The 18,874-nt window shown below is 43.8% G+C and overlaps 1 protein-coding gene across 1 annotated transcript in view; it reads left to right on the top strand.

Moving 5' to 3' along the window:
- The window catches only part of AGBL4 (AGBL carboxypeptidase 4), a 1,519,087-nt gene that overhangs the window by 1,334,888 nt on the left and 165,325 nt on the right, over positions 1–18,874 (top strand). Inside the window, exon 10 of the mRNA XM_063427788.1 lies at positions 5,091–5,243. Coding sequence (XP_063283858.1) covers positions 5,091–5,243 — 153 coding nt within the window. The remainder of the gene's footprint in view (positions 1–5,090; positions 5,244–18,874) is intronic.

Below are 18,874 nucleotides of genomic sequence, written 5' to 3'. Positions count from 1 at the left end.
CCAAGTTCACTGGCACATTCACAGGCTCACTACACACAGCTCACTACATACAAGCTCACCCACAGACACACAAGCTCACTACAGAATGCTCACTACACACACAACAAGCTCACTACAGAAAGCTCATTGGCACATACAAACTCACTACAAACACAAACGCAATGACACACACAAGATCACATAGCTCACTACAGACAGGTCACTACAGAAAGCTCACTGACATACTCACACAAGCTCACTACACACAAGACCACACAACCCACTTCAGATAGTTCACTAACACACACACACACAGACGGTCACTAACACACACACACACATGATCACTACAGAAAGATAATTGATACACACACAAGCTCACTACAGAGCTGTGTGTGTCAGTGGGTTTGTGTGTAGTAACCTGTTTGTAGTGAGCCTGTATGTGTCAATGAGCTTTCTGTAGTGAAGTAGCAGTCATGTGCAAGACCGGAGGACCCTAAGGTGGCCTTCGGGGCAAGTAAATCTTTTGCCCAATTTCTGGAGACATTTCAGTTATTTAAAAAGAATAAAGCCGTATGCATGAATATTCTGCCAATTTCAGATAGAACTATTTTCATTTAATACTTGTGGTTTTGTTTTTCTACAGTTTTGCAACTGTTAGTCCTGTAATGAAAATGATTAATTTTGCAGTAAAAAAAACAAAAAAAAAAACAGCTGGTGCTGGCGTTTGGAAAATCAACCATTAAATTCTAAAATTAGAAAGGGGTTATTTCCTGAGTTGCACACAGCAAAATAAACATATCGCTGTTTTTGGAAAGAAGCAATGAACTTCGGAGCAGTGACCAATTTGAAGATTATTAATATTTTTTCTCACAATAAGATAAAAAGGATACAATATGCAGTTGAGTTTGAGCACTTGTTATTTCTCTCTGAGCTCAAGCTGTGTCTAACTTACATTCTCGTTTTAGATAAAGGAGAGTCAAAGGATAGCTTTTGTTTTACGAGCCCGGGGAAAATAAAAAAATGTTTTAAGATGTTGAAGGTCCAACTAATCTCACAGAAAATGACAGTTTTGCTACACATATTTAATTATATAGATTTAGTACAATGAAAAGGCTACTGTGCAGGGCTTGTGGGTTATATCCTGGTCATTTCCAGACGTAGGACAAAAAGATGTAATCTTCTACTTCTCCCCCTCTCGAAGGACCATAGCCTTCAGAACAAGCAATTGTCATACACTTGGATATTTAATATTCTCTTTACTTATTTCCTGTATTCAAGAAACATGCGATTTTACGGTTTCAAAAATAGAATAAAATCTAGAAATCCCCAAAACTACATCTACATTTATCCTGATACTCAGTGACTACAACTTGCTTCCCATTCAGTCATAGTTATAAGATCTGCCCTTTGCCTCCATTAGTCATCTTAGATGGAGCGTAGGAAGAGGTGGATAAACAGAAACAATGTTTCATCACATCAAAAGGTTAACTCTATGTACAGGTGATTTTTAATATATTACTCAATAGTCTAATTTCCATAAACGTGACAGTTCTTCTTGGAAAGCTTAGAAATCTAAGTTTTGGAACATACGTAAGAAAAATACCATTGTAGGTTGAGATGATAAGGGTATATATATATACAGAATATAATTGAGTAAATTATGCTGCAGACACGCATATAACAATTAGTAAAATAAACAGTCTCTCGTAGTAGGTTACAGGGACACGGTAGGGAGTGCTAGTGCTTCCTCTTATAGAAGGGGTTATTGTGCCTGGAGTCACCTAGCACTGTCCATCCATTCTGTGGTTAAACAGTTTGTAATGGTTTACTGTTAAATGAGGGTCCCAGGTAGCCCTATGTGCTGCTTTGGCTAATGAGGAACTTGCTTGAGCATCGATGGGTTGATGTAATTGGCTGAGAGTGTCAGCTGACAACTTTCAAAGTATCCTATCAAAGTATCCATTGCTGGTACGAATTGACATGTTGGTATGGCTAGAAGGAAGTGTGTAATCTCTGCCTTTGCCATACCTCCAGAAGGGTCTCCTGGGATCCTTATTTTCTATTAAACTGCTCAAAATTGATTTAACGCTGAGTTGAGAGACATTACCAGTGAACTCCAGGCACTATAACCAGTTAAACGAAGTGAAATGATGAAGGCACCTACCGTGTCCCTTTAACAAAATGTTACGCTGAGGTACCTACAGCTCAGTGTGGAGTACACCAGTGGTACAATTGCCTTTGAAAGATATGCTGTAAGCAGTTAACAAAAACAAGATTAAATATATGGATAGGGTTAATGAGAAAACAATGGGAGGTACGAAGTACATTGAAGAAATAGCTTGAGGATGGGACAGTAGGAGATGTATGCCAATTCCTGGGTAGCCAGTTTTGGCTTCTGATATTATTGTTTGGTGTAGCGCTTGCATAGGATTTTCTTCATATTTAGAGATAAACATTGTAATTAGTGATGTCCCGAACAGTTCGCCAGGAACCGTTCGCCGGCGAACATAGCGTGTTCGCGGTCGCGAACACGTGCGATGTTCGGTCCGCCCCTATTCGTCATGGAGGTGGGAGGGTCTGGGAGGGGGGGTCTGCTGCTGATTGGCTGGAATGTGTCTGCTGACTGTGAGGTACAGGGTCAAAGTTTACTCAATTATGATGAATAGGGGGCAGACCGAACATCGCGTGTGTTCGCAACCGCAAATACGCTATGTTCGCCAGCGAACGGTTCCCAGCAAACTGTTCGGGACATCACTAATTGTAATCATTAAAAGAGTCTGTTAAAAAATAAAATGCTTCTTTATGTTGTCTGTTGAATTGCCACCGCTAGAGCCCCAAATTATGAGTTTAAAATCATAGCAGGAGGTAACTTGTATCTCTTAAAAGACAGATCTCAGCATCTAGCAAGTTCCCAGCTAACAATTCATTACTTTCGTCGTGTCTTCCCCTGACAAATTATATGACAATCACTTTTCATTTTAATTCCAGCGTGATTTGCTTCATCTTATTTTTAATTGCTTCTCCAGTAAAGAAGGAATATTTCCGGATGACTGATTACATAAGTTCTGATACTAGAATTTTCTTTTAGAACCATAGGAAAGGAGTGCAATGCATCGTATAGACTACATATTTTTATTTTCAATTTATATAATATTAAATGAGTAAAACTGATAAAAATCAAAATCTGATTTTAATGAGAGTCATTTTTTTTTTTTTAATTTCCTTTAAGGAGATCCATTCCTTTCCATGATTTCTAATCTAAAGCTTACTTATTGCTAATATTTACCAAATACATGTTTATGAGGTTTGAAAATTAAATTGACAAAATGATTTATTGATGTGAGAATTCAGGGTGAAATCAAAGTGAATCTCCAATTTAAGACCAGAGTAGCCAAATAGAAAGCATAGCACTTAGAGATATTTTTTTACTTCGGCTAATTTGACCTTAAAGGGACACTATAGTCACCAGAGCAACTACAACTTAATGTACAGTATAGTATGTCCCTGCTGGCATTTCCATGAGAAAAGGAAGTGTTTATATTGCTTCCTAGGGACACCTTCAGTGGCAGTCACTCAGATGGCTACTAGAGGTGTTTCCTGGGTCAATTCCTGATGTTCAGCGTCTCCACGCTATGAATGGAGACGATAAACTCTCACCATAGATGCTGGTTGGCCAGTGCAGCGTTTTGCTCCGCCTCATCCCGCATCCTTGGCTGAGATCATCAGAATTGATAATCTCAGGCAATACAATGCTTTTCCATGGGGAAGCATTGGATTGGCTGAGATTGTCAATTCTGATGATCTCAGGCAAGGAGGTATATCGGGAGAGACTCCAGTGCTGGCAGACCTGCTTGCGGATGGAATCAAGGTGAGCCTATTACCTTTTGGCCGGCCACCTAAAAAATGTTTTTAACACTATAGGGTCAGGAATAAACATTTGTATTCCTAACCCTATATGTTTCTTTTCAATTTGAAAGTCCCTTTGAATTCCCCTTGAATTTTCACTTTAGTAAATAACGTTATAAATATAGAAACCCACATTGCTGTGGCTTTCTATTCTGGAATGCCTCCATTGTGGCTCCCTGTCAGTCATTGGTATAACGTTTTCCCCTTTCTGTCATTAGGGAGAGCATAGAGAGACGAGGAGAAACAGTGCTTCAGCTTCTCTTCCTCTATGCCTTGGCCGTGCCAGGACTGACATAGAATGTGATGTCACTTGGTAAACCTTCAATATGCATTCTAAAAATAATAAAGCATCATATATATATATATATATATATATATATATATATATATATAAACTATTATTCCCGCTCCCCAGTTTATAGTTTCCAATGTTTTATTCAGTGGTGTAATGGTGACACCCCATTTAACCTTTAGTGGCAGTCCACAACATAAGACTGCCCATACAATATAGTATAAAATACAAACAAGATAGGGATCCAGCTGGTATCACTAAAACATATAAATAAGATACAATGGACCATTTGTTAACAATATTATTTTAGCAATTTATGGCAATAAATATTTTTATATCCATACCATTTGGAGTGTGTGACCTTCCTGGTATCCGGATTGGAACTACTGTCGGCAGTGGGATATACCCCCCATAACCATAGGGAAGGCACCCTGAGGGTTTGCTTTTCTCAACGAATCTGTGAGTGTAACCATGAAGTGTTAGGCGATTGAAAGGCTATAACAGTATTATACTATGTTGTATTTTATTCATATGTTTAGTGATATCAGCTGGATCTCTATCTTGTTTGTATTTTATACTATCCTGCATATGGTTACCATTTTTGGGAGGTATCGTGAGGGATGCAAGTATCTAAAAGCTACGTTTATTTGTTATTTCCACGGGTGAATAGGTTGAAGTTGTATATTGTATTGCCCATACGATATGCTTTTACTTTACTCTTTTGTTAATCCCCCATCCACCCGCATATTGGGTACCCGTGCACTCTCATCTACTAAAGTTGTTGGATGTAAAAATAAACTAAAAAAAATGTTTTTAAAATCTAGGTTCTAGAGAGTACAACACGTGTAGCTCTTTAATTATTCCATCTGGTGGATGTTTTACATTGTTCCAATATTTCCTTTTCCAACAGAAAATCAATCTTGAGTTTTACATTGATATACATGCCCACTCAACCATGATGAATGGATTCATGTATGGAAACATCTTTGAAGAGGAAGAACTCTTTCAGAGACAAGCCATTTTTCCAAAGCTACTTTGTCGAAACGCTGAAGATTTCTCTTTTGTGAGTATGAAGAGTTGAGTGTCATTTAGGAGCTGTATGTTTTATAAGCAATCGTAAGTCCTCTATAAGATGTGCTAAATGCACCTTGGACAGATGGAACAAGCTGTCGCAGGCGACATATCATTATCTGCTTTATCACAAATAGTTGTCCATTCCAGGAGATGGTAAAAACCTCAATGTGATGCCATAGACATAAATAAAACCCAGGTTCTTGTCAGATGGTTTTTAAATATTACAGTCTTCAGATGGAGTTAGTGGAAGCCTGGGTGTTAGACTACCTCTCATTTGTCCTAACGCGCAAACCATGTGTTTATATGTTCTAAAATTCACTGTGTTACACAATAAGCTTGGATTGCTCTAAGAAGGCATTGTAATGCATTTGAAATGTTTTGGCCTCATTAATTTGCTGTGTCATTTGCATACTCAACTCTTAATAGTTTTTGCATTAAAAAAAAAAAACATATTTTGTAGAACGCTGCACCTTAAGCCTGCCTACTTAGCCACACCCCTTCACTCCAAAACAAGACTTCCTTATTGAATGTACACAGCTGAGCGATCTGATCTACAAAGCAACCTGCGTTCGAATGAGATATCACGCAAAAAGCTATATAATAAAGATATAACGCCCTGTTTATATTTTATCTTTCTGTCTGCAGTTAGGTTGTTAATTAATTAGCTCACTCAGCGCTGTTGGGAATAAGGCTGTTCACAGATATTTGATAAGGAAGTCTTTCTGGCATGGCTAAGTGGGCAGGCTTATGGTCCAGTATTCTGCAAAACATTTTTTGTGTGTGCAAAAACTATAAAAATGTGAGCATGCCAAACATACAGCATGTTAATCAGGCCAACATTTATCAAATACATTAAAGATGTTCGGGTGCCCGGAGTGTCCCTTTAAGAATCCATTCTCCAGTGACTGAACTGTTCCTTCACCAGATAACTAGGTGTCAAATAATATAATAAATGTAAATACAGTTATGTTTGCTTATTTTGGTAGACCCAAACGTTAGATTTTTTTTTAATGGTGGTTATATTGAGAAAATGTAAGCCAGGAACCTTTAAGCCTACTGTTTTAACCCCTTGAGGACACATGGCATGTGTGACATGTCATGATTCCCTTTTATTCCAGAAGTTTGGTCATTAAGGGGTTAAAGGGACACTATACTCACTAGAACAACTACAGCTTATTGTATTTGTTCTGCATTTGTTCTGGTGAGTATAATCAGTCCCTTCAGGCTTTTTGATATAAACACTGCCTTTTCAGAGAAAATTCAGTGCTTACATTACTGGCTAGTGATAACTCCAGTGGCCACTCCTCAGACAGCTGCTAGAGGTGCTTCATGGGGCAGTGCTGCACACTGTGACTGACATTCATTGTCTCTACCCTTTTTAACAATATAGGGTCAGAAATACATTTGTGTTCCTGACGCTATAGTGTTTCTTTAAGGGTTCCTGACTGCACACTTACACTGGAATGTTAGTCTCTTGGAGATTTTATTCCATTCCATTATATTGCTTTAACAGATGGACATTTAATTTAGAAATGTCATGCTTTTTATTGTTCAACTAAAATTCGTTAAAATAAGAAGTTCTTAAAAGAAGCACAAAATAAAGCAGCAAAAAACAACCCTAAACTTAAAAAGAAGAAATCTGAAGGTCATTTTAACCTAAAACAGCCGAGTCTGCAAACTTTTAGAGATGTAATAAAACAGAGCCATTTGCGTGATGGAAACTAATACAAATGCTGCCATCTATGAGTCAGACATACAGTAAATGGTTTTATTTCACTCTGTTGTGTATGATAAAGCCTTTTGTTACTGCATTCAATACGGAGCCTGAGAGAAGCAATAAGAGAGTAATTATAGGGACTATTTAGTAGAGCCATCTTGTTGATCACATTTCTATCTGTGTATGGGGACAATTCTGGGATTACCACGTTTAATTATTTTTAATATTATTGAATGGAACATGTGGCAAGTATCTCAAGAGCTAATTAAGCACAGAAAGTATCTTGCTGTGTAAGCCAGTGGTGCATATAGTGCGTGTGCGTGTGTGTGTGTGTGTGTGTGTGTGTGTATATATATATATATATATATATATATATATATATATATATATATAGTTAATATATTGTTAAACACAGATCTGCACACACCAGTCAAGCCATAAGACTTGCTCTTCCAACAGAAATCTCAAATTTACAGTAATGTTACTACTGCAAGGGATTCTGGGTTGAATAAAGAATCACCTTTTTATATATATCATGTGTCCTCTCTTATGGCATCTTCACTTATACACACCCCTGCCAGATTCTGAAAGAGCTTGGGCAAGTACAAGAGCCCTGAATGTAGGTGATGTTCTAAGATGGACTTGGGCTTTGAGATGGAAGTGACTAATGCCGGATGTTCACACATTACACACATTATTTGAATATTCATGTTTTAACACAAACATATACTTCCACAAACATCACACACATATATAAGCATTCACACACATGCATGCCCGCATACAGACATATGCATGTGATATATACATAAATGTAAGAAACATGTACAAGAATATGATAATTTGTATATGGAGCTGCTGTGTATGTATGTCTGTACGTATGTCAATGCATAAACTGATCAGCCACAACATTAAAACCACTGACAGGTGAAGTGAATAACATTGATTCTATTGTTCGGTGTCGAATATATTAGGCAGCAAGGGAACAGTCAGTTCTTAGATTTCATGAGTTTGAATCAGGACAAATGTCATAGTGAAAAGATCTTAGTGACTTTGACAAGGGCCAAATAGTGATGACTGGAAGACTAGATCAGAGTATCTCCAAAAAGGCAAGTCTTGTGGGATGTTCCGGGGATGCAGTGGTTAGTACCTACCAAAATTGGTGCAATGAAGGACAACCGGTGAACCAGCATCAGGGTCATGGGTGCCCAAGACTCATTGATACATTCGATCAGATGGATGGCTGGGTGTGTGTGTGTGTCGTTTAGCTGGGGAAGAGATGGAAGCAGGATGTACTATGGGAACAAGGCAGGTCGGCAGAGGTAGTGTTATACTATGGGCAGTATTCTGCTACCACCTACCTAGAGAGTGTTGCAGAGGACAACACTTCATGTATTTTTTAATTCCAGCGGAAAAAGGACATGCGTATTATCCATTAGATCAGTTAGATTTCCTCCTAATATAAGTAAATCCTCTTCCGATCACTGCCGTGTTTTTTTCAATCACAATTAGCAGAATTATTCCTGGTGTATCTCCATGCAGCACTTTAGGCAGCTACTTAATTTTATTAAAGACACGGAGGCTCATATTATGCATAACTCTTTCTTTATTTCCTCAGCAGCAAAGATAGAGGAATATAAATATTGTCAAAAATGAAAGAAAACTGTATAGGCATAACGGGTAGCCAATCACATGGTAGAGGAAGTGGCTATATAAGTCCTGTGTCTCCCACAATCCCCCTCTTTCTTTGCTGCTTCCTCAGACAGATAAGTACTTTTTGTTTCTCTCTGACTCAAATTTGATGATCGTTTATTTGTATGATATTTCATTGTATACTATTTATGATTGTTTAATTACCTGTTACCACTAGCGTTCCCCCTGGGACCCCCTTGGTGCTTTTCCCCCCCTACCCGGGGATTTCTGTAACCTGCCTTTTCTATCCCCCTCGTGCTCCCGCACGACTCCCGGCTCTGTGCTTTTGCCGCAACCGCTCTGTTGTCGACCGCGGCTGCGCACGCATCCCTCCCCGCTCGCGGGCGGGCTCGGCGGATCGGGTGCACGAGCCCCTTCCCCCGCCGGGTGCCCAGTCGCGTGCGCCTTCCCTCACGTGCGGCGGCCATCTTGGGCGGACCTCGATCCTTCCCCTGTGCTGCCGTGCGGTCACCCTTGCTTTGCCGGGTCCCCTGGGAACGCTAGACGGTCTGTGTGTTTCGTTTTTCTGTGGGTTACTCAACCCTTTGCTCTTCTCACCCACCTTAGTGTCATTTAGCAGTATTTAATTGCCCACTGCAACTTTGCAACATGCAGGATAGGGAGGATGGGCCTGCGGGTCCCCCTGGGGACTTCCGCTCAGACAGCGCTGAGGGCGCTATGGCCTCCCAAGAATTTCAGGCCATGCTGGAAGCCACTATGGCCTCCTCCATTCAGAAGGCTATTGCCTCGGCCATGGGAGCTGTTACTACTTCATTTTCACAATTGATGCACTCCCTGGTTTTGCCTACTCTGGCCTCCCCCGCCCCTACGGGCGTGGGGTCCCCCTCCCCTGCTCAGACTGTGCCTGGAGCCCGTAAGGCGAAGGCCAAGTCAAAACACGTCGGCTCCCACTCCTCGATGCAGGTTTTACCTGCCATGACTGACACGCTTGAGGCGGTCACAGATGGCGCGCACCCCACGCGCAAAAGAGCCCCTGGCCGGGCTAAAAAGGCTAGATTATGGAAACGGGCTAGAGCCCTTGATGATGGGTCGGATACCGACCGGAGTGTGGAGGAGGAATCCGACTATATGGAGTATGACTCCTTTGGTGATGATGATGTGTCTGGCGAGGATTTGCCCCTTACGGGCGCTAACCCATCAGAGCCCTCCGCCAAGACCCGGGGTCCAGTCTTAGGCCCCTCCGGGGTTGACAACACTATTCTTGATCCTCAGGGTAACCCCCTGTTCGACCCTGACGACCTACGTCACCCCCGGTCCGCTGAATGGGTTCCCCCGGATCATATTGCCCAGTATGTGGCCAAACGTATCCGCACACCCCTTTCCAAAGAAGGCCGCAATAAGCTGCGGGCCGAATGCCCTCGCCCTTCTCTCCCGGGCGCTGCGGGTAAAACACCAGATATTGACCCACAGATTGCCCAGTTCCTGGGTAAGTCGGGCTGGAAGCCCAAAAAGGGCCTTGACAATTCCCTGAAGGGATGCCAGGACAAGATCCTGGACACACTAGGGCCCCTCTCGAAGCTCTATGAGCTTCTAGATACTGCTAAAACTGGGGATTCAGTTTTGGACGTGGACGTGGCCATTGGTTGGGTCCAACGGGCCATATGCTTGCTGGGAAACGCCAATACGGCGATATCTGCGGAGAGACGTAAGGCGATATTACTAAAAATCGACCCTAAACTGGCCACTATGACTGTGGCGGAGCCTGACCCGACTGAAGAGGGTTTACTGTTTGGCACCTCCTTCGTTAAAGACATGGGGTCGTATGTCAAGACCTTCACGGCGATTGACAAGGCGCAGGCGAGCATGAAGCGTGTGTTCGCGCCTAAGGTTTTTGGAGGGGCCGGGCGTAACAGGAACCGTCCACCCGGCCGGGGTTTCCGAGGCGCATTTCGCGCTACCAGAGGTTCCTTCTTTCCCTCCCGGGGATTTCAGGACCAAAGAACCCCTCCTTTCTTCCCAGCCAGAGGTCGGGCTTGGGGCTCCAGATACCCCCGCAGCGGTGCCACCAGCAGACGTCCTTACGGTGAGTACCCTTTCTTCCCCTCCCGTTCAGGTAGCAGGGAGACTGGCCTTATTTTACCGAGAGTGGGCACAGCTCACCTCGGATGCTTGGGTTCTGCAGTGTGTAAAGGGGTATCGCCTAGATTTTGTTTCAATGCCTGTCCAGTTCTACTCCCCCAGAGAACTGTCCCTTCCACGGGAACAAGACGAGATGATCTCCGCGGAGGTCGGAGAGATGCTCTCCAAGGGCGCTATAGAGGAACTGCCGTTCGCCGCCAAGGGCTTTACGAGCAATCTGTTCCTGGTGCCCAAGAAAGGGGGCGGAGTTCGCCCTGTAATAAATCTTCGCCCCCTCAACGCCTTCCTACGTTACCAGCACTTCCAGATGGAAGGTATTCACTGCCTCAGGGACCTTCTGCGCCAGTCGGACTGGCTTGCCAAACTAGACCTGAAGGACGCCTACTTCACGGTCCCCATTGCTCTAGAATTCAGAGATTATCTCCATTTCACATGGCACGGGCGGCGTTGGCGTTTCACCTGCCTGCCTTTCGGTCTCTCTTCGGCCCCTTGGTGCTTCACCAAGCTTCTGAAGCCTGTGGTGGCGTTCCTCCGTACCCGAGGGGTTCGCCTCATTGTTTACCTGGACGACATTCTGATTTTGTCCCAATCGAAGGAGGATCTCCTTCTACACCTAGAATGGACTACCACCCTGCTACAGAAGTTGGGTTTCCTGATCAACTGGGACAAATCGGTCCTAGATCCCGCCCAGTCCATAGAGTTCCTGGGGTTCAGAGTGGACTCCGTCCAACAGTTCCTGTTCCTACCAGGTTCCAAAGTGAAAACCATTCAGAAGGAGATTCGAAGAGCTCTGCGCGTCGCAGACTTGTCCATCAGACAGCTGGCGAGAGTAATTGGCCTTCTCGCGGCCTCTATTCAGGCAATCTTCCCGGGCCCACTACACTACCGGGCCCTCCAGCGACTCAAAGGGTCACACCTTCGGTCAGGTCACTCCTACGAGTCTCGGATACGCTTGGACGCAGAGTCCAGAGACGAGTTGGTGTGGTGGTTAGCACACATGGAGGCGTGGAATGGGAGAGCCATCTTCGGCTCCATCCCGGACGTGGTGATCGAATCAGATGCCAGCTTACACGGCTGGGGTGCTCGTTGTGGCGACGTTTCCACAGGAGGCAGATGGTCCGACGTGGAGAAATCATTGCACATCAACTGCCTAGAGCTCCTGGCTGGAGCTTTCGCGATCCGCAGTCTTACCCCAGGACGGGCGAATTGCTGCGTTCTCCTCAAGATGGACAATGTATCGGCGGTCCGCTACATAAACCACCTGGGGGGTACGAAGTCCAAGATGTTGGCAATTCTGGCGAAGGACTTCTGGCAATACTGCCTCTCCAACAACGTCTCGGTGACAGCGGAACACATCCCGGGACTAGACAATTCGGGAGCGGATTGGAATTCCAGACACTTAAGAGACTCTGGAGATTGGCGTCTACACACTTCGGTGTTCCGAAGCCTGGACATGTTGTGGGGAAAGTTCCAGATGGATCTGTTCGCATCTCGTCTGAACACTCAGCTGCCGAAGTTCTTCAGCTGGAGGCCGGATCCGGCAGCGGTGGCGACCGATGCCTTCCTTCAAGACTGGCCATGGGGCCCGCTATACGCATTCCCTCCATTCAACATGATAGCTCGCACGATCTCGAAATTGGTTCGCCACGACTGTTGCGTAGCGTTAATCACCCCGCTTTGGAGATCTCGACCATGGTTTCCCCGCTTGATGGAGTTGTCGATCGATTATCCTCGGTTGATTCCAATCTTCCAGGACCTCCTTCTGGACCCGGATGGGAACCCGCACGAACTAGTATTGCAACGCCAGCTACCACTGATAGCATGGTTCCTTTCAGGGGACCTTGGATTGTCCCAGGCGTTCCGCAGACAACTCTCCTACTCCTCGATAACGCTTGGGCCCCAGGCACTCGAACTGCCTATCGGACTTCATGGAGATCGTGGTCTGGTTGGTGCTTGGAACGGGCAGTGGATCCCGTATCTGCCCCTTTGCCTTTGATCCTCGAGTTTCTCACGTCCCTGTTTGACTCGGGCAAGGCGTACCGCACGATTAACCTCTCCCGCTCGGCTATCTCGGCCGGACACAGGGGTTTGGATGGTTCCCCTGTCGGCAGGCATCCTTTTGTGTGTCGTCTTCTCAAGGGTATCCGCCTTGCGCGCCCTCCTCGGCCTCGCTTCTCTGCCTTTTGGGACGTTAACATAATGTTGCAGTTCCTCTCCTCATGGTACCCTAATCAGGAGCTGTCTTTGAAACGCCTGTCATCCAAGTTGGTGATGTTACTCTGTTTGATCTCTTGCAAGAGGGTCTCCGACGTCAGGGCCATGGATTGGGACGCCATTGCATTCACCCCTGAAGGTGTTACTTTTGATATATCCAGGAGGACTAAATCTGCATCCAAGTCCTTTTCGTATCCCAGGTTTCCTGGCTGTCCGGCGCTCTGTCCGGTGGATTGCCTCAGAGTTTATCTGGATGTCACGAGTTCCCTTCGCTCTGCTGATCTACACGATTTGTTCGTATCTTTCAAGTCGCCTTATCGACCGGTTTCTACACCTACCCTGGCACGTTGGATACGGGAATTATTATCCTCTGCGGGTATAGACACCTCTGTGTTTACGCCCCATTCTGTACGGGGAGCGATGGCTTCTAAAGCCTCCTCGGTCGGATGTCGTCTGGAGGATATCATGCGGGCGGCAGATTGGTCCAGTGAATCGACTTTTAGAGATTTCTATTTCAGACCTATTGAACACATCGCATCTCGAATAGTTGCACAGCTTTGAACTTGCATAATATGAGCCTCCGTGTCTTTAATAAAATTCCCAGATTTTACTAGTAACATGACGTAAAGTCATGATTTTATTAAAGACACGGAGGCGAGTATTATTCCCTCCCGCCCTCCCGGTGTGGAATGGGGATACGAGATGCTTGAGACTCTACGGATTTTTTCCTGTTCAATAGGTATGTATTGATTATGTATTGATTAGGTATTGATTAGGTATTGTTTATGTATGCTTATTTATATGATTGGATGGTTTGATACATCTTTTCTGTTCACTAAATTATTTATCCTTTGTATTTCAGAATCCGGTTTCCTTGTTTGTGACTCCTTATGATGCTGTTTGGTAAGTCTACAGTTTTGAGTCTGGAAATTACCATATTTCTCTGTCTTTTTTAGCTTGATGTTGTCGCATTGTTCCTGTTTCCTGTGCTGATCAAGTAGGACATCGTTTCTTCTTACCTGGTCTTCGGTTTTCGCAAGAAAGAGGGGGATTGTGGGAGACACAGGACTTATATAGCCACTTCCTCTACCATGTGATTGGCTACCCGTTATGCCTATACAGTTTTCTTTCATTTTTGACAATATTTATATTCCTCTATCTTTGCTGCTGAGGAAATAAAGAAAGAGTTATGCATAATACTCGCCTCCGTGTCTTTAATAAAATCATGACTTTACGTCATGTTACTAGTAAAATCTGGGAATTCCTCTAAATAACTAAGCTTATTGTGATCTGTGTTTCAGGAACTGTAAATGATGGCATAGACATTCTTTACAGATGGCCACAAATTAACATTAGAACTATACTGCAACTTATCGAGGGACACTCTGTTCTCGGAACATGTAGCTTGTTAGGAATATGACACATGGTCACAAATACATTGTAAAGTGAGGAACTGAAAGGAATTTTGGGATATTCACCTCTCACAGTGACACGTTTGAAAAGTTACAATGTTTCTCTCCTGATAGAGAGCATGACCCTTATTCACACAAGAGAGTAAGCGAATCCCTAGAGTCCTTCACTCTACTGAGAGTGAGAGAAACATTATTACATTAAACTTAGCCAAGAATTTGATGAGGTCATGAACAGCAGAGAACCGAGCTCAGAAAACCATCCAACGTCTAACTGAATTATGAAAATATCCGAAACGCATAAAAATCCAATAAACCGTCGAGAGAAAAAACTGCGTTAAATTTGTAAATTGCTTACGAGAATGTTTCCACATCAAGCCTTAATCATGCCCCGTATAAAAATAAAATGATTATGATACTCGACTGTTTCCATTAGCGAGCACAGGATGCTTCTGGGAACTCCTGCCTCCTCTGTCTCTCTGCCTTAGCCAAGTTTAGAAACCACGTACTCTTACCTTAGCCAGTGACAGTCACAGTGAAAAGATTCTTCTTCTTACAGCATCTGTCAGCACTGATTGATTTACCAGGAACTAGAAACTAAAAAGAACTGAAGTGTGGATACAATTTTGCAGACATCTAACGCATGGAACAAGTCTCCTCTGGATCAAAAAGGTCCTATTCTTTTAATAAAAAGGGAATCAACACAGTAAAGGAGGAGGCTACATTTAAAATAAGAAAAACTTCCACAACAAGAGGACATCGTCTTAAATTAGAGGGACAAAGGTTTAAAAATAATATCAGGAAGTATTACTTTACTGAGAGGGTAGTGGATGCATGGAATAGCCTTCCAGCTGAAGTGGTAGAGGTTAACACAGTAAAGGAGTTTAAGCATGCGTGGGATAGGCATAAGGCCATCCTAACTATAAGATAAGGCCAGGGACTAATGAAAGTATTTAGAAAATTGGGCAGACTAGATGGGCCGAATGGTTCTTATCTGCCGTCACATTCTATGTTTCTATGTTTCTATAATGGATTCGGCTTTGGAAGGCAAACCATACACCTTAGAGTTAATAAGCGGTTTGCTGTGAAATGGGAATTCACTGGGAGAAGGTTTCATTTATCTGGATCTTTCCTAAATGAGTCACAGCTCAAAGGTATTTGGCTGTGCAGCCTATAAATTGCATTTGGTATGAAACAACAGGTTGTGGAAATCGTGTTTGCCCTTATACACTGCCTAGTGGAGACCAAAGGGTTATGTATATAAACTGCTAACACAATCTCAGCAATTGAATTGATTCCCTAAGAACATGCTACTTCAAAAGCTACTGTATAAAGGTTGGCTCATATATCTCGAATACCTGTTATTCCCCCTTTGGCTCTATAGCAAGTGCTCCTAGATCCACAGTATTAAAGGGACAGCAATATCCATGCATCCTATATAAAACAATATGCAGATTTATGGTAAGTAGCAATCACCTTAAAGAGAGGGATAGTGGTTATGGTAAATGCATACTGCAGGGGGTGCTAAGGTGAATGTTATTCTGCAAGGGATATTTTTTAACAAGTAACATACCTCCCAAGTGTTTAGAAGGGACAGTTCCTATTTTGAGCCCCAATCCCGCAGGCCCTCTTTTCGATCATAATGTTGTGATGTATGAGAGAATATATAACAGAGCTCCACAGCAGTAAAACACAGTAGTGTTTCTTAAAACTGTAATTATATTTTCTAAAATGTTTCTAACTTGCATTTTCAGTTCCATAAATAGTAAAAATCACGAATTCACCTAGAATGTCCTGAAATGGCACAGTCACTGGCCAAACACCCTAAAATTAAAGTATCCCCCGGGCCGGATTTACCCTCCATGCTGCCAGAAGACCAGTTTCTTCATTCACACCCCTATATAAATATATTTAAAAAAAATGATAGCACTACAGGGTCTTGTTAGAACATGAAAAATAAAACTTACATGTTATTGCAAATTCTTAAAAGTCAATGTTTCGGGGGCGGAGCTAAGCGCCATGCTGAACGGTCGCACTGGAGACGAGCTCCGTGCAACAAACGCTCCTAAGTAGCCAAAAACGGGAGAAAAAGCTTGCCGAATCGACGGGGGAGGGGGGGGGGGGGCAACCCGAAGAAGGGTGACCCTACACTTAAGAGCCAAGAGCTAAGCATTCCGACCGATATTGGAAGCTCCTACTCGGGGATAGACCTGAGGCCTACTAGAGGCCTATCCGGACAAAATAAGAGACCGCAGCAACTCACCTGGAGGTCTCCCCGACATACTTCCTTCCCCCCCCCCCTGCCGGAGAGGGATATCCCGGCACCTGAAGCCTGACGAAGCGAAGACTAAAACATAGCGGTGACTGTCCCACTGAGCCAGCACAGCACCAGCACTACCCGGGCCCCTGGGAGGTAGCTAAGATGGCCGCCCAGCGAAAGCCCCAACAGCGACGCACGCAAGTCCAAACTACCAGGAATCCCTTGGGGGACTTCGACCGACTCTGTGCGAACTTCTGGTCAATGCTGAGCGACCGTGGTATGGCTCGCCACCTGGCAGTGAAGCTAGTGGCCACCTGGATCCGACCGGCAACCAGGAGGCGCCATTACCAGCACCCAATACAAGCACCCAGAGAGACAACTAGACCCCGCAAACGCCGTCGAACCCAAGGGCGGGAAGCGGCGCCATACTGCATGAGAGAGCATAATGGCCCCCACACTTGAGAGAACAAGATTGCCAAGCCGGCATCCCACACAAGCTACTCACCAGCTCCAGGAACTGACGTCCAGCGAGGTTCGCATCCATCCCCGCACAGCATGACTGCAAACCGGAGAGCTGACTCGCCGACCAACACACTCCTAAGAGACCCAGGGATGCCAGGCGCCTGCACACCAGGGAGACCGCGCCAACTGCACCGACCGACGCAGGGGGCACACACTCAGCCCCAACACGGCATCGGCTGATCCAACAGGGACTTGGACTCAATAGCAGGCATAGTACTCGGTGTAAACCCAGCCTCATATGCCCCAATTGAACTTCCACGAATCTCTGCCAACAACGTTATTTATGTGTTTCCACTACTGTATCCTGTTAAAATATAACTCCAGTGGTATATCAAGTCATTTATGCTATCTACTCACAAGCTGCCGTAATATTGCGACACTTTATCTTAATGTTTTGACCTAAATGACCTACTCATGCTCCATATTAGTTACTCATGTTTGACCATCAGACTATTCTTCACTTAACACTAATCATAATGTCCACCAGCTAGGTTACTCTAACCTAATATTGCTTCAAGCTAATGATTCACATGAAATGCTTATTGTTTATAATATGTGCAGCATTATTGCCATTCATGATATCTCTGTGCCTACTCGTTACAATATATTGCTTTAATCGCTCATGCTACCGGTTGTACGTGCTGTTGAGTCTAAAGTTTGTGTCAGTGTACACACTGCAGCGACCTGATTACGTTTACTGAGAATTTAACTACGACCTCTCTGAGCACAGATCTCTATGATCCAACTCACTGTTATTATGCGGATCTTGTGAAATAAACTTACGTTTTTAGCCAGTATCCTTAGCCTGTTATCCTATTTCATAAAAAAATGTGCAATTGTATAATGCCATGATGTTGTAAGCATTACTCCACCTGTGCCTGCTGGTGTGGCACCACAGGAATGTTTGTTAATCCTATTTGCACCAAAACTAAAGAATTAAAAAAAAAAAAAAATACAGTTTAATATATCCATGTCAAGAAAAAAAAAAAAGTCAATGTTTCAGTTTCAGTAAGAAATGTTTTATCAGGACCAGGGAGATATTTAATCTTTCCTTCTCCTGCCTGCTGCCTGAAGACCTTGCCTCGGTGGCATTATGGCAAATCCACCCGTGAGTATCCCTCTGTGCCCCTTCACACAGCAAGTCCCCACATATATATATATAAAATATACAGGACTTATTTTATTCCACCAAAAAGATGACAAACATCATAATTTTAGGTTCCTTAAAAGTCTCAATTTCGTCAGGACAGTCCTGATTGCGGGGTCCTGTCCGACCATCCCAATTTAGTTCCCTGGTGTCCTCAGACAGCATAGGATGAGCACATCATTAGACAGCCTTGTATTGTGCACTAGGGCCCTTCAGAGAGCAATTCAGCAGCACTTTCCACAAGGCCATGCAGGTTGGGGTACAAGCAGACTAGCCCTTTCAACGGACCCTTCCACCAATCACAGAGCTCTGTGTCATTTTACACAGCGTGGGAAAGTTCTTTGGAATTTTCCCACGCTGTGTAAAATGACAAAGAGCACTCTGATTGGTGGGCTTGGAATCTAACCAATCAGAGTGCTCTGTGTCATTTTACACAGCGTGGGAAAGTTCTTTAGAATTTTCCCACGCTGTGTAAAATGACAAAGAGCACTCTGATTGGCTTAAAAGTGACCCTATGTAGGGGGAACAGTCCATATTATGCTGTGTCAGTGTGTATCAG

Source organism: Pelobates fuscus, chromosome 7, assembly GCF_036172605.1.
Source record: "Pelobates fuscus isolate aPelFus1 chromosome 7, aPelFus1.pri, whole genome shotgun sequence".
Classification (NCBI taxonomy): Eukaryota; Metazoa; Chordata; class Amphibia; order Anura; family Pelobatidae; genus Pelobates; species Pelobates fuscus.
The sequence above is the reverse complement of the archived record's forward strand: the minus strand, read 5'-3'. Positions and strand labels throughout refer to the sequence as shown.